Source organism: Chinchilla lanigera, unplaced genomic scaffold (assembly GCF_000276665.1).
Source record: "Chinchilla lanigera isolate Chin_1 unplaced genomic scaffold, ChiLan1.0 scaffold00108, whole genome shotgun sequence".
Taxonomy (NCBI): domain Eukaryota; kingdom Metazoa; phylum Chordata; class Mammalia; order Rodentia; family Chinchillidae; genus Chinchilla; species Chinchilla lanigera.
This window is the reverse complement of record NW_004955509.1, coordinates 142,720-168,034: the sequence shown is the minus strand read 5'-3', so window position 1 is coordinate 168,034 and position 25,315 is coordinate 142,720. Positions and strand designations below refer to the sequence as shown.

At 39.8% G+C, this 25,315-nt stretch overlaps 1 protein-coding gene across 1 annotated transcript in view; it reads left to right on the top strand.

Annotated features, from left to right (window-relative positions):
• Window positions 1–25,315, top strand: part of Sh3kbp1 (SH3-domain kinase binding protein 1) — a gene marked incomplete at its 5' end in the record, with an annotated part of 338,774 nt that overhangs the window by 176,896 nt on the left and 136,563 nt on the right. The window contains 4 exon segments of the mRNA XM_005407792.2: window positions 5,283–5,412; window positions 5,955–6,011; window positions 14,084–14,158; window positions 17,680–17,885. Of these exon segments, the coding sequence (XP_005407849.1) occupies window positions 5,283–5,412; window positions 5,955–6,011; window positions 14,084–14,158; window positions 17,680–17,885 (468 nt within the window).

The following is a 25,315-nucleotide window of genomic DNA, read 5'->3' as shown; positions in this document are numbered from 1 at the left end:
TAAAGGAACTAAAATGGAAACGAATATAGATATTTATGCCTGCAAGAAATGGCCCCCTTAAAATATATACATTTCCATTAATTCCCCCGATAAAAGAGTGTTTTCCAAGAACAACTTACATTTTCCAACAATATTCAACAAGTTAAACTATCTTACCATATTTTTATGCAGTCCTAGAAAAGATGAAACCAATCAAAGACGATTGAAATCAGATTAGTGATATGTTTAGAGGAAGACTGACTGAGGAGGATACAAGGTAATTTTAGGAGTGATGGAAACACTCTTGTTGATAAAAGTATACGTTCCAATGGGCATTTATTAAAACTGACCAACTGTACTATTTTATCTCAAAAAATTTTAAACAATCTTAATATTTTTCTAGGGTTTAGAAAGTTTTCAAAACACCTTCCTCTACCTTTCAATGGTAGGACAAACAACTAACATTGACATTTTCATTTAATAATTTCTAGAAAGTTCTGGGGAAGATTGTTTTCAGGAATGCTAAGGTATGGAACTTAGAGTTTGATATGTGCATTTTCATTCATGGAAAGAATGGTAGGACCATTCTTGGCACAGTGAAGCTCACTTCCCTGGCCTGTATGCATCTCCCTCACGCTTCCTTCCCCCAATCCGGTTTGTTCCAGTTTACTCTTGACCGGAGTTTGGGAAGCAAAATGGTTATTGAATGAAAAAAAGTTGTAGCAGCAAAATAATGGAGTTTGCTGTCTGACTACTTGAACCCTCAGGTAGATTTTAGGTTTGGTAAACCCCTTGTTTTCTTCTCTGTATAATTGACAGGTAAAATATTTCAGGGATGATAAAGAGGAGCGGCTCCAAATAGGTAGGTAGGTACAGGAAAGCACATCATCTTTTCATTTCTAGGCATCCTCTTTCCTGCCTTAAAAATGTACATAATGTTTTCACAGTGGGGTGTGGTAGATTGTTGAAATCCATCCAGTTGTTTTCTCAACTTCCAACAGGGCTGAGATCTAGAAACCACTTCCTTGTTCAGAACCTACTTAGATGCTATTTTTTTTTTTATTTTAAAAATAAAAGGAGGAAAACATTAACAGACAGACAACCTTTCACAAAATAGCAAATGAACAGTACAGACAACACAGAGTTACAAACAAAGTGGTAGGAAATTAACAACGCTTGTTGTATTACATATCGATATCTTCATAGCGGTTCCTCATGAAAACAGATAGAGACATGCAATACTGATCAATCAAGGACTCATTGACAGTTTCAGCAAAGAAATAGAAGACAGTAGAACAACCATGTTAACTATTCTGTGTATACATACATACAAAATTTTCCTTCTTTCCCTTCTCTTTTCCCATATCCCAGTTGCCCTTTACCCTTGAGTGTTTTCCTATCATTTCACAATGTCTATCATACCTCCTAGTTTAAATTAACTCCTTCAGGTTTTACACTAGTGAGACAACGCGGTGCTTGCACATGCAGGTCTGATTTATTCCACTTATGAGTATGGTCTCTAGTTGTGACCATTTACCTGTAAAGGCCTCGAGTTGATCTTTCTTTATAGCTGAGTAATATTCCATTCTATAAAAGTACCACAATTTTCTTATCCAATCCTTGGTGGATGGACATTTGGGTTTCTTCCACAATTTAGCAATTACAAATTGTGCTGCTATGAACATAGGTGCACATATATCACTGTGATATGATGTTTTTAGATCTTCTGGGAAAATACCCAGCAGGGGGAGAGCTGGGTTGAATGGGACCTGTAGACCTAGTTTTCTGAGGAATCTCCAAACTGATTTCCACAGTGGTTTCACCAGTCTGCATTCCCACCAGCAGTGGAGAAGGGTAGATGCTATTGATTGTAAAGGCATGGGAATTGATTGGCCCTGGAATATAGATGATTTTACTTGATCTTTCTCAGACACAGCCACATGGAAGCTGCCCTGCTTCCACGTCTGGACCAAAGGTAGGGTTTACCCTTGGGGTGCAGGCATGGGCCACAGAACTGGCCAAGTTGGTCACAGAGGGCCTGCAGAAGACTGTTTAGGATTGGGAGTTGGTGGAGGTAGGAGAAGGTGGGCACCTGCTCCCTTATATTACTTTCTTTGGGGCAGAAATTATAAGCTCCTGGTGGCATTCATAATCCCTACTTTATTACAGAGGCATGCATTTTTTCCCTCTGAAATGAAGAAACATCAACATAAGCTAGCTTGATTTCTAAGCAGGAAGCATACAGGCTCTGCATGGTCCTTGCTTTCGTTATAGAAGCTGATAGAGGATGGCTCTTTATCTGTTTTCTTCACAGTGAATCTGCTCCCGAGTGCTGAGGTACAGTACAAGGTAGATTTAACACAGGTGGAATTGCTGGCACTGGGAGGGCCACACAGGCCTGGTTTGTAGAAGGACCTAATTAAGACCAGCGGCCAATGTAGTTAGGCACTTTTGGTCCCTTCTGCTCCTCACAGGAAGGAAAAATCTTCTTGTGGTGGAATCAGCATTTGATAGGCCTCTATGGAAGATTTCTCCCCCAGTGGTTTTCCTGTCATTCATTCATTGATTCATTCATTCAGTGTGAAGCACTGTGTTTTACTCTTGGAATGAATGAATGAATGTGGGGCTGGGGATTTAGCTCAGTGGCACAGCGCCTGCCTGGCAAGCGCAACGTCATGAGTTCAATTCCTGGTACCAGAAAAAAAAAAACCAAAAAACAAATAAATAAAAATAATGTGAATGAATGAATGAAAGAATATCATCACTTGGGCTTTTGTGTCTTTGTCCTTATGCATGGAATTGACCTAGAATGTCTCTGAAGAGAGATAATGTGGGAGTGAGGGTCATTTTTCTCATATCTCCAGGCTCAATCTCAAGACCAGAGCAGCAGCTGTAGGAGGAAATAATACACAACAGCTCTCATTGCTCCGCGCAAAGGGCTCAGCTCACAGAGAAACAAGCCTTGTGCCCAGGGTGCCTGTGATGGGAAATGTGTCCCCCAGGAAATGAACAGTGGTTGTATTGTCTGCTTCTCTACTTACTGCGTGGCTAATGATAGACCTTTGTCGTTTGCCCATAGGCCATTCCTCTCAGGCTGTGCTGTGACAGTGGTAGAGGCATCTAAGGGTGTGGTGAGGTGAAGATACCCCTGTTTTCCCAGCAGGCAGCCTGCTGATCGTACATATCAGGAGTGCTTTCCTGAGGGACTTTGGACCGGAGCTGCTCATTACGGGGAGCAGCAACATTTTAGATGTCTTCACACGGAATGGCACGAAATTGGCCCAGCTGCCCTGCACAGCCAGCGATTATGGCACAGATCACTCATTTGTGGTTCAGGCCCTTGGTTTTCCCCTCCTGCTCTGTGATTCCTGTGAGGAAGGAGGGCATTTTGTGGTTTCTTATTCAGCACTAGCATAAAGGACCCCAGGCTACAAGTCCTGTGACTATTGATATGAGGCTCATAGCGAATCTTCCTAACCATCTTAATCCTATAAAAATCTCCTTGGAAGAATAATACTTATTAATTGAGTTGGCATAGAAATATGGAATGATTTCAATGGGAATGCTGTAAAGTCACATGAATTAGCATTGAATAGTCATTGGGACAGTCATGCATGGATGCTGTTGTCTGCATTCTTTCCTGAAGATTTTGTGGTCATGCAAATGTAATTGCCACTCTGTCAGTCTGTCCTATGAGTTTCCTTACAAATGCTCTAAACACGTTCCTCTGGTTGTCTCCATTCCACAGGCTTCTTCAGCTCCCTCCTGTCTGGAATGGCTTGCATGCTCCTTCCCCTAATCATAGCTGTTGCATCTACTTTCTTAAAAATCTACCTTATTTTTCTCTTTTTTTCAAAGCCTTCCTCTAGTACCCCAGATCTTAATGAGCTCTGTTTTGTGTGACAAATTTGGTTTGTGCTAAGTCTGTTTACCTTGCATTGCCAGGTTTTTAGTCATGGCTTTCTATCTTGGTAGATTGTCACCTTCTTTGGGAAAATTAAACACATGTCTTGGATAGCTCTGTATCTCTAGCCCCTAGAGTAGAACCATAATGCATATACTGTACCTCTGACATGGATCAAGATCCTGCCTAAATGTGGCAACTATGGCATGTCTTATCTGTTCTCATCGTACAGGTGGGAAAAGCAGGGTTCATTTTGATAGGAAAAGTTGGAATAAGATCACTCAATTGCTGAATTTCAGGTAATATTTGAGCTAGGCTTTTGAATTTAATTTTTTGTCTGTTTGAATTATTTTAGCTCTTAAATTGTATTTATTGATTTTGGCTGGTAATGTATGCACATAGTAAGCAAAAAAATCCCAAAGGTCCTAAGCCTCTATTATTCCATATTACATTGATAATTTAATATGTGCTTGTTATTAAAATGACCTTATTTCCTTTCAGGAAGCCAACTTGCTATTCTAGCTTCTGCTGTTGGATTTGTGCCTCTATCACAAAATTTTGGGACTTTTTACAAACCCTTTTCTCACTTATCTCAGCTAATTGATCACTGAAGGCCACCTCGTACCTCAGATGGTCTCAGTCTAAATCTGCTTTGTCCGTTCTCAGTACCCCCTGATCCAGCCGTCACTCCCCACCCAGATGACTCCAGTCTTGATGCCTTCCATACCTTCTTTCATCCCTTCTCATTCATTCTAGGGTCACTTAGAAACTGGGAAATCCTCATTCTGACTGACTTCTTATCTCATGGATTCTTAACTGTTTTTGTTAATCTATCTAGTTTTGGTAGTGTGGGAAAACTACTCTCAGTTTTTAAGTAATGATTTCAAATGCACAAAGTAAAACAGGATTACAAAGGGAACTATTTATATTGAAGTAATTAGCCAACTAATTTAAAAGCAAATTTTGAAATAATCTATGTTTTCTTACTAACACATTAAATGACAAAGGTCTCCCAGTAGACATAATTTATGCCACTATTTCAGAGTAACAGTAAACACAATGGATATTCTGAGATACCTATAGCATCTATGTTATATGAAAATATCTATTATTTGTTTGGTGATAAGTCACAAGTGCTTCTAACATTGATCTATATTAGTTATACATTCATAATAAAAGGAAATGCCAAATTTCACTTAGAAGCTAATAAAGATGAAGTGTTCATTTTTGTCCATTTATATTTGCTGATTCTAGGTTAACCTCCATTCATCCGTGATGAAAATCTCAAGAGTACGTGGCCTGTTTTCTGGTTACTCCACACCATACAAATGGAAGGCAGAACTGGGATCAACCATGTCTAATCTGACCCTCTGTCTCTGTTGTCTTTGCATCCGTGCAGGTAGAGGAAGGATGGTGGGAAGGTGTTCTCAATGGGAAAACTGGAATGTTTCCATCCAACTTCATCAAGGAGCTATCGGGGGAGTCAGATGAGCTCGGCATTTCCCAGGATGAACAACTGTCCAAGTCAAGTAAGGGAGCCCACCCCACTGAACAGGAAAGGGTGGGGGAAGACCATTGGGCTCAGCTTCACCCTTCCTTCTGTACTATATCATACGACGAGAGGCTGTGACAAAAGTTCACGGTATTTTGTTGGCTACGTTACCTGAACGCCCTGTTGGTTGACAAGTTTACCACTATAACAGTGTGACCTGCAGCCACACATTCTGTGCATCTCTGGATAGGTAACTGCCAGCCCTCAACCCTTATTGGTAGCCCATCAGCTGTTCCTCCATATACTTCTGGAATGTCATTGTAAGTTCATAATTAATCTTTCAATGAACCAATGAGATTGTCAGTATTTCTTAGCATCCTTTGAGGAACTTGGAGAAATACAACAACAACAAAAAGAAAAAAAAAACATGTTGGTGATGAGACGTGCTGTGCATAAGATAAGTGCATGCCACTTCTCTTAACAGTATGACAAGGCAACTGACAGTCCAGACCCCACCTTGTGTGACATGTGTTTCCTTCTGTGATGGTGAGAACGAATTTCAGGTCTTTCTTTCCCCAGGGTCTGAAGGTCTCCCTCCAGTTTCTCTGCTGCCTTTCCCAGCTCACGGAGCAAAAGGTCAGGACCGGGAAGCTTTGTTCTCCCAGTCGCTAACCCAACTTCCCACATGGGTGTCTGTGTTTATCTTGTGCTGTGTTGAGCCGAGGTCATGGGTATGAATGTTGCAGGAGGCTCAACTCTGTCAGTGGTGTGGCACTACCTGGTGTTGCTCACTTTCCTTCTTGTTAAGAGGAAGACAGCTCAGTCCTGCCAAGATAATTCTTAAATGTCTTCCTTTTCCATTTGCAAAAATCTGACTTCAGTGATGTTCTTATGTTGATTTGGTATCTCTTTTATTGATTTAACCAGTAGCATAATTGGACAAATTCCTGATTTGGAAGTAAAGCCTTTTCCAGAGAAGCACTCAGGCAACCTCCTTCGCTCGGTATCTCAGTTGCTCTGGGTCATACAGCCTTACACACATAGAAACAGCTGCACTGGCTGGTTGCCTCATTGACTTAAGCAGTATCTTTCCCCACACTGCCAAATCCTGGAATCTTCCTACCTTGAACTCCATTCCACCCTAGGGTAAATAGTAGGAAGGACTGGGAAGGGATTTTGGATCTCCTGCTGCACTCTGCCTTGGCGTAGGAGGTTTTTCCAGTATCTTGGCCAGCTAATAAGAATGATCCTAAAAGTGTTTATTACTCCCTAAATCCACATTAGCATTCTAGCTGCCCTGTTATCTTCTTTTGTACACTGGAGTAGTGTCATACTTGATAATTAGGTCTCGTAATAACAGTGCTGTACCTCAGCATTGTGGATTAAATGTGCTTTTTTATGGAGAACCAAACTGATCATTATAACTTTATGTTCATGAGGAAATAAATTATGAATTCCAATGGCAATAATGTATATAAACCACCCATAGAGGGTCCTCAATAAATAGTAGCTGTCATTGTTAAGATAAACTGTCAAGTTAAAGTGTTGGGACATACAGGTGGTATTCAGCTACTTGGAAGCTGTTTGCTCGCTCACTGGTACTGTGGCCGTGGAAGCCTCATGTCTATATTGGAAAATTGCTTTGGGATTCCTCTACTGGCACAGAGAAAGAAATACGGAGAAAGATTTGGACAAACTCATTGGGAGAGCCTTGACCTCTTGGGGTCCTGTCATCTTAGCTATGCTCTCAGGTTGGAAGGTCAAGATAAATGCCTCCTGTGGTTTTAGAACTCATGAAACAAACGGTCCCCCAGCCATTGCAAGTTAATATAGACAGCTGACTCTGCCTGAACTCTTAGCTCAAAGCAGATAGTGTCAGAATTTTTGGTGCAGGAGGATTATGTCGCTGAGTGGAATGGTCTTCCCAATCTCCTGGCCTTCCTTCATATGCCTCCAGCACTTGTTCAATTAATAACCTTCTATTTCAGGACAGAAAAGCCCAGTAGGTTCCAAAGCTATGTTTAGTACATGAAATCTGTCCGTTGTTGAAATTTTGAGGTTCTTGGCGAGGCATGATCTACTAATGATGTCTGCTTCTGATAAAAATAACATGGCTTTTGTAATCTTCCTGTATGCATAGCTAAGGAAAAGAGGGGCCCATTGCTCCATTTATCTCTATCCATTCCCCCATCTTTCTTCCTTATCTGCCCTCTTTCCTCCTCCTATTCTTCATTCTCTCAATCTTTTTTGAGGCCCTGTTATTACTGAGACACTGTCCAAGGCACTGAAGATAGAGTCAAATGAGACAGGACGTTTCCCTTCGGCAAGCCCACCTTAAAGAAAGGGTGCACACAGATTCCCAGACGTTCAGGGAATGTCGCTGGTGCTTTCATGTGAGGAAGGGTGGGTACAAAGACAGAGTCCAGTCCCATTGCTATATGGGGTGGAAGTAGTCACAAAGGGCTTCAAGAAGAGAAGGTTTGAGAATAATGTCAGTGGAACTTGCCAAATTGAAGTCATCCCTTGAATGAGAAAAATAGCATCTTCAGTGTTTTGACAAGATTTGCAGTAGTCATTTGCACTCTGGATTTGCTTCAGCATCTGATTATGTTAAAGTTTATATAATCAGATCACCTTCAGAAATTATGTATACTGGTATGATGTGTCTAAGTAGAACCTTTGGTGTTAGAATGAATCTGCTTATTCTTTACTGCTGGAGAATAGTTTTAATAGTTCCAATGTATTTTACTTTTTAAAAAAAAAAACTATTTGTTTTGAAATTAAAGATCCGTAGGAAGTTGTGAAAAAGAAACACAAAACTGTACAGGGGTAACCCAAGTATATTTTACTTAGCTTCTCCCAGTGATAACCTCTCATAATTACAGTAAATGCATATTTACTTTTGTCTCAAAGCTGAAAAGTACAAAATACAGTTAATGTTCAAAAGATACCTAGTCTTTCTCAGGTATAAGCTAAAATTTACTTAGTTTTTGTTAGACCAGAACATTTAATATTCTTTGTAAAGTGCCATTAGATTTTCCAGAGAATGTTTAGTTAATATATAACTCTGTGAGCATGTCAAATTCTAATATTTGTACCATATTGATAAATTTTAGAGATCACAGTGACATCGTATAAACATCTTTTAATTTAAATGCTATCAGACATTAGAGTGAATTTTTTAAAAGATAGGTAAAATCTATATCCTAGTATGAAGAGAATCTTGTGTACTGTGAGTCCTTGTTTGTCTCTTTGTTACACACACACATATACACACATCTCTACCTCTATATGTACACATATTTGTATACTTCACATCTTTACTTTAGGAAAGTACTTGAGGTAGTGAATTTTGTATACTAATGGGTAGTGTGATAGAAAATATATTGACACTATTTTTATAAAGAAATGTGTCATGACTGCTTGTCACATAATAGATATTTAATAAGTGCTTAATTAATTCTTTATTACCCTAAGGAGACATTTTAATCTTTGAATGACAGGTTAAAATTTGTGGAACTTGGTTGATTTCTTACTCTGAAGTATTTTTACATATAGAAATTGGTTATGGAAACTTCTAAACCTTCTTATATCTTTGCTCAGGGTAAACTAGTCTATCAAGGAAAGAATTCCAACAGTTAGGTTGGTTGATATTTTAGTTTAAACATTTTACCTCAAAGAAGGAAATTGATAGTTATATAGAAATGTCTTGCTGCATATTTAAATTAAAAAACATTTTCACCATTCACAGAACTTGCAAAACCTTAAAAGCAGTTTTTCAAAAATATTTTTAAAAAGTTTTTATTATAGAACATTTCTAATATGCAAAAGTAAGAGTAGTATAATAGCCAGGTGTGGTGGTGTACTCCTATAGTCCCAGCACACAGGAAGCTGAGCCAGGAGGGTCACCCTGAGTTCAAGGCCAGCCTGAACTACATAGTGAGACCCTGTCTCAAAAAAATAGAAAGAAAGAAAGAATGCATGCATGAATATAATGAACCTATATATACTGATCATCTAGCTTTAGCAGTTATCACCCTATGGTAGTTCTGTTATTTGTTTTCCTTGTAAGACAAAAACTGTTAATATATGAAGTGTTTTTTTTCTTTTTTTCAGTTAGGCATTCATCTCTAAAAGGTTCACCATCCCTGCCCTATGGTCAGTTTGTTCAAATTTTAGCCTTATACATTCCTCTCCTGTGTGATCTTAGAGGAAATTCCAGCCATTATATAATTACATACATAAATACTTAAATGTCTCAATAAAAGGGTATTTTAAAATACCATGATTACCTGCACACAAAATTGTGGCCATTCCTTAAAATAATTAAATATATGGTCCATGTTCACTTTCCCATAACAGTCTTCTCTTAGGAGATGCAATTTGTTGGTATGAATCTGGATGCATATAAGGCATACACACTGCAATTAGTTGAATTGTCTCAGGTTTCTTTGAGTCTATAGCTTTCTCCTTCTTATCTCCTCTTTTCCATGCATTTTTTTTCTGAAGAAACTGATCTCCTTTATTCATTAGTTCCTTACAATCTGGCCTATGCTGATTTGATCTCTGTTGTGTCATTTAATCTGTATTCCTATGAATTAATAATTAGGTCCAGAGACTTGAATGGGTTAAGGGCTAAGATACACAGAGAAATATACACACGGATACACATTCACATACTTTTGCAAATCTTCCTGGGTGGCGATGCATAGTCCACCTGGTGCTTCTAATGTCTGGCTGTATTTCCTTTGAGTGTTAGTGACCATTGATGACTGTCACCTGGTCCTGCTCATTCAGGGCTTACAAAGTGGCATGGGCCAAGATTTAAAAAAAAAAAACAGAAATAGGTGTATGTCAGATCAATAGTCACCCCTCAAAAGTAGGTGTTTAGTAAATCAAGCTTTTATAAACCTAAATAGTTAAGTGTTTGTATCAGTAGTGTAGGCAGAGTCCTAGGATGTTAGGGGTAGAGAGGAATGGAGAGGTCATTTGAATTTTTGTCAGATGACAACACTAAGGCTCAGCATAATGGAGTCTGTGATGAGGCCTGGCTTATGACTGAGAAGGCGGAAACAACCCACACTTCTTCCGCACACACTCTGGCGCTGCCTCTGCTACACAAACAGGTCGTCTTTCACCGGGTAACTGACAAACTTCAACCCTGGCTAAAGTCGAGCTTATTTTTTAGGCTCACAGATCATGATGAATTAATTGCCTTTTCATTCATAATTGTGCCCATGCTGCTACTGACTGATGTGAAATAGAGATAGCCATTTCTTGTTAGAATCACAGACTACCCTGTGCCTGTAAGATTTATTTGGTGTTAGTGTCAGAGACCCAGATATAACCTTGCCCAGTTTTAATTTCACAGGTATTATGCCTCACATTTAAGATATAAATATATCTTCCACTTTTAACATGTTTTTGATATTACTTAATTTCAAGTAATGTATGTAAAACTAAAAATATTTCTGTGTTTTAAAAAATCATATAGCTACAGGAATGTTTTCACTTCCGATAATCTCCAGAGGGAGAAAGTTTGCATCTTCTTTCCTATGACCATTAATAACCATAGGTTTTCAGTTTTAATTTAATTTCTCATTTTCCTAATTCCTTATATTAAACCATTTAGGTTCTGATGTTAGTGACATGTCAAGCTAAGACAAAGATGAAGATGGCTTTTTAAAATACATGGCAGGGCCTGGGATATAGCTCAGTGGCAAAAGTGCTTGCCTGATAAGCGCAAGGTCCTGAGTTCGATTCCCGGTACCAAAAAAAAAAAAAAATACATGGCAAATTGCTACTATAGACAAAAATATTATTTCATCAGTTATAAAAATTGAATTTCTCAGTGGCCTTGCTTATGAAAACAAAAACCAGGTTGAGAAATTCCATTCTGACATCACCAGACCTTTTTCTTTTTAGCATTTAATAGCTTTTTTTTTGTGATTGATAAATTTTCTATCAGCAGTGAAGGCCAGTCAGCAAATTGATAAAACAGAGTTACAGGAAAAGTTAGGTGCTAGCACAGCTCATGATTCTGTGTTTGAATTTTTAAATTCTTCCTCCAATAATGTTTGCTGCCTTCATATACTATTGTTACTTGATAGTGACAGTAAAGTATTTATCCAATAAGATAAACATCACTCATATTCAGAATGATCTTTTCAGTTGCCGGTCTCTTGCTGTTTAGGTAGAAAGCCTGTGGGTCCTCAGACAGCCTGGCTGTAGTGCAGATGGCCTTACTGCCAGTGGACGGGGAGACCTTGTAAACAGGCTTAATAATTCAGAGAATCAGGGCCGTGGTCTACCTTAGGGATTCTCAGACATGGTCCTGTGGAAGAACAAATGAAAGTTCTATTGTACTTGGATGAACATTGCCAAAATAATTTATTTTTCCCCCTACACTTACTTTTTATGACCTAGAGAAGACTGCTGCTATTAGATTTCAGAGAGTTTGGCTTACCATAATATTTTTGTATATAGTAGCAGTTTGCCATGTAGTTTTTTTTTTTTTTTTGGTACCAGGAATCAAATTCAGGACTCTGCGTTCTTTAGGTGTAATGTTGACTTACTCACTGAAGTTAAGTAGAGTGAAATTTGCTCGAATAAAAACTAACCAATATTAAGCTGCTTTCCTTTTTTAAAAAATGTATTAGTCCATGTTTGCAGTACATAATGACCATTTCATCGTAGGAAGTTGGTACATGTACATAACACATCTTCATTCTTTTTTTAACCCCCTACACTTCCCTCCCTCCCTTCATGTCTTGATCCCCCTTCCATTTGAGAAAGATACGTCTTCTAACTTCCTATTGTCTTTCATTTTGTTCTTTATTTATATTTTGGTTTTCTCATATAAGAGAAACCCTGTGATATTTTAGTTTGTGTGTCTGATTTATTTCATTTAACTTTATGGTCTTGCTATACTTTTGTCATCAGAGTTTTCAAGAGCTGCAAGTCTAACAAGAACATTTAAAACACTTTGTTGTTTCCTTAGATAGCCAGTGATTTGAATACCTGCATTTTTGCTTTAATTTGTTGCAGCACATCTGTCAAGAAGGGGAGACTTCAAATTAAGGGTATACTACCATGGATATCTGTGACACAGAAAATGGAAATGTTCGACTCCATCTGAGTTGTTAGTCTGATCATTCACTATTCCTTTCCTATGTTAAAAGTAACGGGGTTGAGGTTGACACTATGATTTCCACCACTCTACCCCACTTTTGATGGTACTGTGGTTTGAACCTAGGGCCTTCATATGGATCTACATCCCCAACATTTTAATATTTTTTTAGACAGGGCCTCACTAAGTCCCTAAGTTGCCGAAGGCGGGCTCAAATTTGGAATCTTCTGCCTAAGCCTCCCAGAGTCTTGGGATTGCAGGCGTGCACCACCATACCTGGCTTGGGTTTCCCGTTTTTATTTGGAGACAAGTTGTTCTCTCCCCTCTCAGTTCCATGCTCTTTGTAAACGTAGCCTCCTTTTTCACCCTTTACACTTACTATGAAGCTGTATGACTGGCCTGCAGTTTGAGTATTTAATTCACAAGCCACAATAGATTTTGTTTCTCTAGTAGTGTACTTATTAACTGCATTTACCTTTAACAAATGATTTTATTTGCTAGTGGTACTTTCTGTATGGCCTGTGTGTGTTTATGTTTGTTGGTGGGTGGGTGGGTATTAATAAACTCAAACTGGGGCAGTGTGTGCATATTCTGTGTACTTTCTTTTGGTTTGAGAGATGTTTGGCCTTTAGCCATGTGTTCAGTCTTACGATATTGATGACTTGTAACAAAAAATTGACACTTGACATTGGGTGAGTCCTATGTCCTTTTGACACTTGACATTGGGTGAGTCCTATGTCCTCATGCTTAAGTACAGTTTCATGACTGACATGGCAAAACCTCAATTAAGATATTTCAAGAAATATATAGGGTTTTCTGGTGTCCTCAGGGCTAAGCAGAAACTTCCTTACATTGATATGGATGCCACTACTGCTTTCAAATCTCATTGGTGAAACCTCCCCTCTATTATATTAATACATTTTCTTGCTTAAAGGTACTGAGGATGATAAGTGTTTTATTTATTTATTTTTATGGTGCTGGGGATCGACCCCAGGGCCTCATGTGTGCTAGGCAAGGGTGTTACCACACAGCTCTGCCCCCAGCCCTACAAATCTGTTAAAGACAATTCTGTGTCTTACGTAGAATTTGGGGGCTTGAGTATTAGTTTCTATCACATGGGGGCCTAGCGTAGCAGATAAGGGATAACGGGCCTACATCTGTATTATGTGGAGGTCATGCTTTCCAAAGAGAAGACGGTGCTGCACAGTTGTTAATGGAGAGTTCAATGAATTGGATTGCCCGTGGTTAATTGAGGTTTTCCTATTCTTCAGTTACAGTACTGAAATGGCTTCCAGGTTTTACCTTGGCACAATACACATGTCAGTCATTTGCAGAGATAAATTCCAATTCTGCGTGCTCTTTGCCATCATGGCTGCATGGGGACTTTGGGCTCATTCTATAACGTTCTTAAATTCTGCCTAATGGTCTCTAAATAATTTTGCGGATGAAGCTCTTGCAGCAGATTCATTGAAGGCAAGTTCAGTTAAAGACTCTTCCTCTTCCTTCTTTTGCCATCATTTGCTTCCCCTTTCCCCTCTCTTGTTTTTCTCTCCCCTTCTCTTCTCTCATTCACTGTCAGGAAAGACTACCTTTGAAGGGACAATTCTGTACCGAGCTGCACCGGGAAAGACGGAGGGCCACAGACGCTATTACAGTGAGTGACCTTAACAGCAGGAAGCAATTGTAAAGATAAGATCTGGGTACTTGTATTTTTTGATGCAGCTGCCCTTTCCTGAGCTGCTCATGCTTATGCCAAATGTCTGTGTGAATTCCTGATCCAAGGACATGGACTTATTTATCTATGATAAGTGTCATCTCCTTGGTGTGTGCTACAAGAGCATTCCCACCACCAGCCCCTGGCGCTTTCTTGTTTGCTTTCTGCCTATACCATGTATGTGACATGCGTGCATGAACCATGCGTGCAGAGAAAGGAGAAGTAGCGTTTGTCATGGCACTTGTATTTGTACCAGTATCTGTGGGCTTACGGGGTGGTGGAAGATGGCTTCCAGCAGAGATATCAACCTCTCATGGTTATTGCTTTTTCTGAGTGGGTCATTGGAAACCAATAAACCATTTTGCCATTGTGTGGTTTAAAGGAATAAAATTTTGGCATGAAAGTCCATGCCAGAAATGGTGTTTTGCTTTGCTCATTCAGCTAATCATCACACGGCAGACTTCTTTTGGCAGGACCAATGTGTAGCCTTTTATGTTATGAAAAAGGCTGCCAAAGGTTGAAGGTAAGGAGATGGATAAATGAATTTCATGATGTCCTTAGAACAGTTCCTGCTGAATAATAAGCAGGAATGTAACACGTGTGTTAAATTAAAAAACAATTAATGGCTCTGATTAGTGCTGGAAAAGTAGGATACATTACACAAAAGTAGGCAGTTACTGAGCTAATTTGAAGAGACTTTTCTTTTAAACTTTAAAGGAAAAGCATCCATGTTAGTGTGCCTGTACGCACATGCATACGTCCACTTGTACATGTACATGATGAAAGAGAACGTTCAGATGTGAATACCAAAACCATGCTTCTCAAATTGTGTGGGTGAAGTTTATCTTTTTTTGTTCCACTGTGGACAGATGCATGGTTCTTCTGCTGACTGTATTACATGGGCAATGTGCTGCCTGTGCTTTACCAAGGGAGTGGCCAGTAGATGTGGAAGTCTCACCACTGTACATTGCTAAAATGCAAAAGTCATTTTCAAACATACACACTTTTTGCACTCGTCTCATCATATATTAGTAAGAAAAAAGCCCTTCATAAAGTGGCCTTGGTCCACTCTCCACTCGCTGGGTTGCACTGCCCAAGAGTATCATTTGAATGGCCTCTGAGTGCGACATGGAAACACTTTACGCAGCACTGTGTGTGATGGACGTCAGTAGATAATGACAGCACCGAACAGATGGGAAATTGAAGTAACTTTTCTTCCCTTCCAAAGGGAAGGAACTCGATTTAGAGGTTTTTCACCATTGCAGATATTTAGCTATTTAATTTACATCAAAATGACTCAGGCAGTCAGAATTTCTGGAAGAAAAATCTGCCGTGTGTTTCCTTCCAAGGTCATGCTTGTGTAGTTGAATGACCGTGCAATCTCTCTCTGTATAATGTACAGTATTTCTTAACAGTGGTTAATATAAAGTTATTAAGATAAGCCTGAAGGCAGCAAAACCCTAAAACTGGAACCTCGGGAAATTTAGAGTGGCAGTGGTTGAAAATTAATGGTTCTAGCTCTGGAAAATGACGGATGAACCCTTTGAATTTTTTTTTCCAAAGAATGAAAACATACTTCCCCTAATCCATTTGCCCTGCTGCCTTCTGGTGGTGACGGTAAGGGTGGTGGTGGTGGTGGTGGTGGTAGGAGGAGGGAGGAGGGTGGTGATACTTTTTTCCACTAACTGTTTTTTTTTTTATTTCATCCTCAAATGGTTCTTTCCAAACCAGAAAAGAATATACAAGCCACTTACTGCATAGAAAGAATCCATACAGCAAAATGAGAACCTGTTAAAGGGGAAATGCCACAACATGTAGGCTCCAAAATTTAATCTCCAGCAGAGATAGTTCCCAAAACAACGAACAGATAAACACAAGGATGGATAGCTAGTCCAGGGGCTTCTCCATGTTTGCACACTGAAATCTAGTTCCGGGAGCTGCAGCTGACCCCCTGGTTGTGGACTGCTCTTCATTGTTCTGTCCTCTGTTCTTGCTCACAAATGCTGTTCTTTAGTTAATTAAAATGTGCCCCGGGGACCTTCCTCCTCCCCCACCTTTTGGCTTAGAAATACGCTTTTATGGAAAACAGCAACAGCGACAAAGCAAACCATTGTTTTAAGGATTTGATTTTGAAACTTGTTAGCAATTTATAGTGACCTTTGTATATTTTATCTGTTTTCATTTAACAGTTTTTTCCTGCACTGAGGCTTCAGATATGAATGACTTCAGCATTTTATGATATTTTATGTGAGCAATTATTTGGTGTATCATTCTTACAGACTCAGAGGTCACCTGACCTGTAGGAAGATAATGCATGATTGGCTAATAGAGAACAAAATTTGATTGTGTACTTTCATCCCAAGAGCATCATTATGATCAGGAGATATGTAGTAAAAGGTCAGGAGCTGTCCTACATATCTAAAGGCTTTGAGAGATTGTTTAATGACAGAATTTAGTATTCCATAAAATATCCTTTGAATCCTGCCCTTTGATGACATAATTGATGTACTGACCATGAAAGGAAGAATGTATCCGTAGAAATTAACTGGACATAAATAGACTCTTCCTTTTAGGAATGTGATTATGGGCAGAGCCTGGGGATAAGAGAATTTGGGGAGGTAAGTGTCCATATTGTCTTACTGATGATTAGTTTATGCCTCCCAGCACATGCCAGAAGAGAGCAAAGGAGGAATGTTCTTTCCCTGCCTTTCTCCTTCGAAAAGGGACTCAACTTTGGAAAGATGACAGTGTTAAAGGAGGGAAGAAGAGCCATAGAATCGCAAAATGCTGGTCCTGGGGAGGGCAGCTTTCATTCCATCTTTAAAAAACAACACCATCATCTTGCTAGTGAAACTGTCTTACTGTCAAGTTTGGTTTAATGCATTCCTACAAAAACATGTCTGCATGCATTTATTCCTTGTGAAGCCATCCAAAGGGACTTAATTCTTTGGCAGTCGTAATTGTGTGTGGTTTCTTTAATTGCTAATTTGTTTAAATTGCTTTTAGCTTTACAGTTTCCCTTTAGGAAATGTTACTTTCAATGCTAATTGCTAATTGACATGAGTCAGAGTGATTGGAGGTACAGTATGTGGTACCGGCTGGGTGGGAGGTGAGGAAGCGGGTGGGGAGGGTTGTCACTGCACAGTTTATGGTCAGACATGTTTGGGTTGGAACTACGCTCTGGCTGAAAATGGGTGAAATGTCATATGTACAGAGATCTGTAATTAGATTTTCTGAAAAGTTGTTTTGACTCACTGCTTAAACTGAAGGCTGGGGTGAGGAGATCAGATAAAACTCAGAGCTAGCCAAGCTCAACATACTGATCGCACCAAGTACCAGAGCCCAGTGCAAGTTATCTTCTACCCAGTAACACATTTAGAGGGGCTCCTGGCTGGCTGTGAAGTTCTTCAGCGCTCTGGCTGATTTCTGAGCTCTTTCTCTCCCTGTCCCCCTCTTGACAGGCTTAAGGGAGACCACAGGCTCCGAGAGTGATGGGGGTGATTCAAGCAGTACCAAGTCTGAAGGTGCCAATGGGACAGTGGCGACTGCAGCCATCCAGCCCAAGAAAGTTAAGGGAGTGGGCTTTGGAGATATTTTCAAAGACAAGCCAATCAAACTAAGACCAAGGTCAATTGAAGTAGAAAATGACTTTCTGCCGGTAGAAAAGGTACGTTGAACAGTTTCTGTTTTATTTCAACATAATGTAAAATATCCAAAAGTACATTGTGGGGCTTGGTGTCAGAGACTTCTGATTCCTCTCTTGGGGTTTTTTGTGTCCTCATGTACTTACTAGCTGTTTGCTCTCTCTCCTTTTTAGCTCTCCCTCTGCGTGGGAATGCTTCCCTTGAAAGGCTCATGCACTAGTTTGTGTCTTTCTTTCTTACTGATCTCTTCTTGTGTTAGTCTGCTTTCTATCACTATAATGAACTACCTGAGATAATTTTTTTTAATTTTTATTTTTGTTGGTACATACTTGCAGTACATAATGATTACATTCTTGGGAGGAGTTGGTACAGGTACATAACACATCTTAATTCTTTTTCATCCTCTTTCCCCTGCTTCCCTCCCTGACATAATCAGCTTATAAAAAGAAAAGGTTTATTTTGGCTCACAGTTTAGGAGGTAGCGGTTGCCCCATAGCTTTGGGCTACGGTTGGAGTGCATGGAGGGGCAAGACTTGTGCACCTCATGAGCCAGAGAGCAAAGGGAGAGAGGAAAGAGAAGAATCCTTACAGTCTCCTTCAACGGCATGCCCCTGATGAGTTAAGAACCTCCCCACACCCCTACCTGTCAAAGGCTCTACCACTTCCCAAGGTACTAACCTTGGGACCCAGAGTTTAACACCTAAGCCTTTCAGAGGGCATTCAAGATTCTAGCTGGGGGCTGGGGATTTAGCTGGGGCTGGGGATTTAGCTCAGTGGCAAAAGCGCCTGCCTGGCAAGCGCAAGGTCGTGAGTTCAGTTCCCGGTACCGGGGAAAAACCAAAACCAAAAAAAAAAGATTCTAGCTGCAGTCTCTAGGGAATATTTCTCAAGATGACTTTTCATATGGCCCAGCACTTCTCCATCCCCTACCTCAAAAAATCCTCATACCTGGACCCAGCTAAACACCTGACTATGACACTTTTCACACCCCAACAATCTCCACCCACTCCGTACATTTCTCTAATGTTTTGTGCTTGGTTATGTTGACCATGGTTTTGCAGTAGCAAAAAAGAACTCTGCATTTTTTTCTCAAAAAGTTAGGTGGAGATGACTTCAGACTGCTTAAAGGAAGTCTCCTGCATGTGTGAATGATGGAGACAGCCTGCACTGTGACTCCCTGGGTTGTTCCCAGCAGGAAGCTGGCTGTTTTCTTCTGCCTCTGGTTCTGGATTGGCAAGAGGCAGACATTGTGTTGCTGCTGAGTACGCAGTTGCCATGGCAACACACTCCGAGCCTTCGCCCGCTTGTGGCTGCTGATGACGTCCACTGTGGTACACTTCTAAGCATCACAGCCTTGCTTAGGAGTTGATAAATTCTGTGGAATTTTCCAAATTATAATAGGCTATACTCGTGCTGTGCTTAAGGAATGTTTGTTAATTTGATTTAGTGCTGAAATTTTTACTTTGACATTTGTGCCAGCAGGTTTTGGGGGTGGGATATTGGCAATCTTTAATGCCGGTTTATCAGTGGCTTCTAAATGTTTTCATTTTTCGTAAGATGAAATATTAAAGGTTGCGTCATCTTCTGCAGCTGTAGAACTTCCACCCTTCCCTGGCCCCAGCAAATTTGCCCACCCAGTATCATCATTTATTAGAAACAGATTCTGGAAAGAGAAATTTTGGACACTCATTTTATCCTCTTATAGATGAATAAGGGAATAGGGGAAAATACCCAGAAATTAAAGACTGTTTCATTTGAACTTCTCCTTTGTTGAAGCTTCCCTGAGCCAGCACTGTGTCTTTCAGTAATCCATATATGATATTTTTTGAGGTCTGAAAATTGTCTAGTTAATGTCCGTGGTTGTCACCTCACTTCTGTTTCACATAGTCGTATTTAAATTCCTGTAAGCCCTAAAAGGAACAAGTTCTCACCTTGGGAAGAAACAATAGATGGAGTTTTTCTCCATTTTATTCAGGTGCTTGAAATGAATATGACCATGGACACAATCAGCAAATAATTTATTTCCTTTATTTTTCTCACGACTCTTGCTTTTTGTGTAGGAGAACAGTGTGTATATGTATAACTTTTAAAGTTGCTCTTAGTATTTGTTTTAACTGCCAATAATGAATTATTCATAACAATATCAGTGTCAGATATAATACTGCCATTTGTCTGTATACTTACGTTTCAGGTGAGAGTCTCATTGTGTTCCCCAGACAGGTCTTGAATTCCTAGGCTCAAGAAGTCCTCCTGCCTCAGCCTCCCAAAGGCTAGGACTACAGACCTGTGCTCTATGCCCAGATACTCCCAACTTTATACCTTAGCATACCTTTTCCTCGAACCCCAGAGCTGTTGAACTTCCTACTTCAGTGTCTCCACCTGGATATCTTAACTCCACCTCATTTTGTCCAAGCCCAAAGCCCTCATCGTGCCCACTTCCACCCACAGCTTTCCCTATCTCAGTTAAAGGCAGTACCATTACCTTCCCACTGCTCAGTACAAATACTCTCAGACTGAACCTGACTGATCCATCAGGAAACCCCATCAGCTTTGCCTCCAAAGTGTGTCCAGCATCTACCCAGCCGCGTCTCATCACCTCCATCATTCCCTACGAGGGCTTCTTGCTTCTCCCCATTGATGTATGCTGTGTGCTCAGAATAATGCATGGCACATAAGCAGGTGCTCATAAGTATTTGTTGAATGATTAATATTAAAAACTGTATTAACGTAGGTCTTTAGAACTTATAGGCATCTATAGAATGAACGGACTGGGTAGAATAATAGTAGTTGCATAGTTGAAAATATAGCAGTTTATGGTTCATTGCATCTTTGTTGAACAGGAATATTTACTGCATTGGTATTGATGACATGAGGCATTAACTTCATCAGAGTTATGCAGTCTTTTATATGTATATGAGCATGTGTGTGCATCCTGATTTCTGATTTGTTTGCAAAATGAAACCATGTGCCAGAAACTGCCTTAACCTACACTATGTGAAGCCTCTGGGGAAAATCTAACTCCCCAAGCCTTCTTTTTACAGACTGTGAACAGTTTTTACAGTAGCTAAGAAGATTTGAAGCTACCTCCGCCCCCTGCTGTTGGAGCCACAGAAAATTGCATAGATTTCTATATCCGTTGTTATTGCACAATCTGACAGAAGAGCTGATGAGTGTAATGTTGTTTTATTAGTGTACAACCTGGTTTTCATCACTTTTGAGGTGGTTTTGTGCCCAAGATTTATGGTAGGTTTTTTTTTTGTTGTTTTTTGAGACAGGTCTCCCTATGTAGTGCAGGCTGGCCTTGAACTCACTGTGTAGCCCAGATCCGCCTGCCTCAGCCTCCCAAGTGCTGGGATTACAGGCGTGTGCCACCACACCCAGCTAAGATTTATATTTAAAGAAGAAAATTTTCTTCAAGAATGGAGCTCGCTGTTTTGATTTTGCAGAAGCATAAGCTAAACCTGTTGTGGCAGCATTTGGTACTTGAGGCCCAAGCATGTCTCCTGCTTAGGCTGGGGCAGTTGGCCTTCTGACATGGCTGGTTTGATAATTTGGTTGAGGAAAAAGAAATTGGACAGCTATTAACAGCTATAAGCATCATATTCTTTCCATTCAGGTTTGTGAAGCATTAAAACCTATTTTTCTGCTTGTCTTACGTATTTTAATCCATATGACCCCGAGTTGATAGTTAGATTATACACCAGAAGAAAGATTGCCTAATGTCACTTTACTAACAGTGAATAAAGAAATAGTGATTTCTGTACAGTATTGATTCTCATCTGGCATATTCTAATCAGGTTATAGGTCAGTAAAGATTTTGAGTTATTTCATCGGTGCAAAAAAATAGTGAGTATAGGTATTATTGCTTCTCTTATTAAGATACAAGGAAGGATATTTATGAATCTTTTTAATACTACCAAGTGGATATGCCTGTAAATAACTGGTGAAAAGCACCACTTAACTGAAGTATTAATAGATGAAATGATATAGTATCTAGAGTTTTTTATTTTAAGGATAAAAGAATGAAAACATATTAACAAACACACAGACATAAACAAAACAACACAAATACAATAAAAGCAATGTAGAGTTTCAGACAAGGTGACAGGAAATTAGTAGTGGTTATTGTATTACATAGTGTTATCTTCAAATTGGTTACTCAGATAAACAAATATAGGCATGTAAGATTGATCAAACAATTAAACATTAACTGTTCCTTTCAATAAAGCAATAGAAATTAGTAGTACAATTATCTTAGCTATCTTGTGTATACATATATACATGTTTTCCCCTTCTTTCTTTTCTTTTTTCCCTCATCCCAATTGTTCTTTTCTTTGAACAGTTTTTTTCCCTTTCACAGCATCTATTGTATCTTTTAGATTTTATTTACTCTTTCAGGTTCTTACACTAGTGAGACTATATGGTGCTTACACATGTGGGTCTGATTTATTTCACTTATGAATGTGAACTCTAGTTGCATCCATTTACCCATAGAAGCCTTGAGTTTTACTTTATAGCTGAGTGATATTTAATTATGTAAAAATACCACATCTTTTTTTATCCATTCCTCAGTTGATGGACATTTAGGTTGTTTCCATGATTTAGCTATTACAAATTGTGCTGCTGTAAACATGAGTGCACGTATATCGCTGTGGTATAGTGTTTTAGTTCTTATTGAAAGAGACCCAAAAGGGAAATAGCTGGGTTGAATGGGACCTCTAATTCTAGTTTACTGAGGAATCTCCAGACTGATCTCCACAGTGGTTGGACCACTCTACACTCCCACCAGCAGTGGAGAAGGGTCCCTTTTTCCCCACAGCCTCGCCAGCATTTGCTATTGGTTGTTTTCTTGATGATAGCCATTCTTTGTGGGGTGAGATGGAATCTCAGTGTTGTTTTAATTTGCATTTTTTGAATGACTAATGATGTTGAACAGTTTTCATGTATTTATTTGCCATTTGTATTTCTTTATCTGAGAAGTGTGTATTCATCTCAGATGCCAATTTTTGGACTGGGTCTTTGAATTTGGGGAGCCTGATATTCTTTCTTTGTATGTTCTAGATAGAAGTCCTTTGTCCGAGGGACAGTTGGCTAAACTTTTTTTTCCCAATTTGTGGGTTTTCTTTTTATTCTGCTGGTGATTTATTTACACGTGCAAAAACTTTTCAATAAGATGAGATCCCAGTTGTTCATTCTTTGAAGTATTTCCTGTGCTGTTTGGTTTTTGTTCATGGACTCCGCCTACCCCTATGTCTTTACGATTTTATCTACTTTCTCTTCTAGTAGATTTAGTGTTTCTGTTTTAATATTGAGATCTTTGATCTATTTTGACTTTAGTTTAGTACATGGTGATAGACATGGATCTAGTTTTAGTCTTCGGCATGTGGAAAGCCAGTTTTTCTAGCACCATTTATTAAAGAGGCTATCTTTCTTCCAATGAACATGTTTGGCCCCTTTGTCAAAGACAAGGTGGCTGAGTGTGTTTGTAGTTGTGTCTGCATCTTCCAATCTGTTGCATTGATCTTCAGGTCTATTTTTTTGCCAGTACCATGCTGATTTTATCACAGTAGCTTTACAGTATAATTTCAAGCCAAGAATTGTGATGCTCTTGCCTTTCCTTTGACTTCCAGGATTGCTTTTGCTATTCTAGGCCTCTTCTGGTTCCAAATGAACTTTAGGAATGTTTTCTTTAGATCTGTGAGGTATACTAGTGGTATTTTAATTGGGATTGCATTGAATCTGTACAACAATTTTGGAGTGTGGCAATTTTTGCAATGTTGGTTCTTCCTATGCATGAGCAAGGAATATCTTTCCATTTTCTGAAATCCTCTTTGATGGTGGAGCATGGCATGGTGGAGCATGCCTGTAATCCTAGCACTCAGAAGGCTAAGGTGGAAAGATTGTGAGTTCATAGGACATTTTTTTAAAAGACAGATATAGCTAAAAATAATTTGTAAATTGTAAATGTGGCTCCTCTCTCCTGTGCTTATTGAGTGCTCACAATGTATTTGGCACTATGGATACAATGGTAAGTGAGACCAGATCACTGTTCTCAGGAAGCTACAGAAAAGCAAGCAAGCAATTACAGTGCAGTGTGAGAAATGCCATGATCAGGCTGAGAGCACAGTGCTGTGCCCTGAGAAGACTCTTCGGGTGTGGCAGGAAGTGGTGAGTTGTTAGGGAGGCTGGCGTGTGGGTTCATGGGTGTGTATGCCCACTTCCTACAGGAAGTGATGGTTAGGGTGATATCACAGGCCCAGTAGGCATTTGTCAAGCAAAGGAGCATAGAGTTACCAAGGTGAGAAGAGCAGCATATATAAACGCCTCTAAGTGGAAAACATAGCACAGATGGTGTGTAGAGGCCACAGCAGAAAATGGGGAAAGATGAGAAAGAATGTGGAGAGAAAGAGGGCCTAGAGCAGGAGTGGTGAGCCTACGACACACATGCCACAGCGAGCTGTTTCTATCATTGAAAGCTCTAAAAGATTCGCTATCGCTAGCGTAGACCATGAAGAACTTGTGAGATTTGTTAGGAGTTTTGACTTCATCTTTAAGGCAGTGGGGAACTAGAAAAGGTTTTAAGCAAGAAAGTGACATGACAGACAGGTAGGTTGTTTTTTTTTTTTGCCTTTTTGAAACAGGGTCTCGCTATGCAGTTCACACTGGCCGTGAGCTCACTTTGTCGCCCAGGCTGACCTTGAACTCACCGCAATCCTCTTGCCTCCGTCTCCAGAGTGCTGGGATTACAGCCGTGCCACACAGGTAGTTTAGAGAAGGAATTCCAGCTATAGGGTGAGGAGGGCACCACAGAGGATGGTAAGTGAAATTCAGAAGCCAGGTATCAGAAAATTATATTGGCTCTCTTAATAAATAGCTCCCTACCCCAATCTTGGTACTGAATCAGTTGATTAATAGGATGAGTCAGTGAATGGAGAATCACAAGACTAGTTTTTCTAATTTTTTTCAATATGGATATCCAGGTGACAGCACTGTTTGTGGGAACGATCATCCTTTCTTTGCTGCACAGCCATATCGCTGTTGTCATCACTTAAATTGCGGCATCTATGTGGGTCTATTTCTGGACTTTCTATTCTGTTGTTAGTCAATTCATCTTTGAGCCCATTCTGCACTGCTTTGGTCTTTATTCTTCTTCAAAATGGTGCAGGCTATTCTTGACCCCTTGCATTTTCATTTAAATTTAAAACTCAGCTTGCCAATCTTCACTAAAAGTAATTTGTAAGTTGTAAATGTAGCTCACTTCTACTGTGCTTATTGAGTGCTCACGATGTACTTGGCACTAGGGACACAATGGTAAGGGAGACCAGATCACTGTTCTCAGGAAGCTACAGAAAAGCCAACAAGCAGTTATAGTGCAGTGTGAGAAATGCCATGATCAGGCTGAGAGCACAGTGCTGTGCCCTGAGAAGACTCCTTGGGCATGGCAGGAAAATTT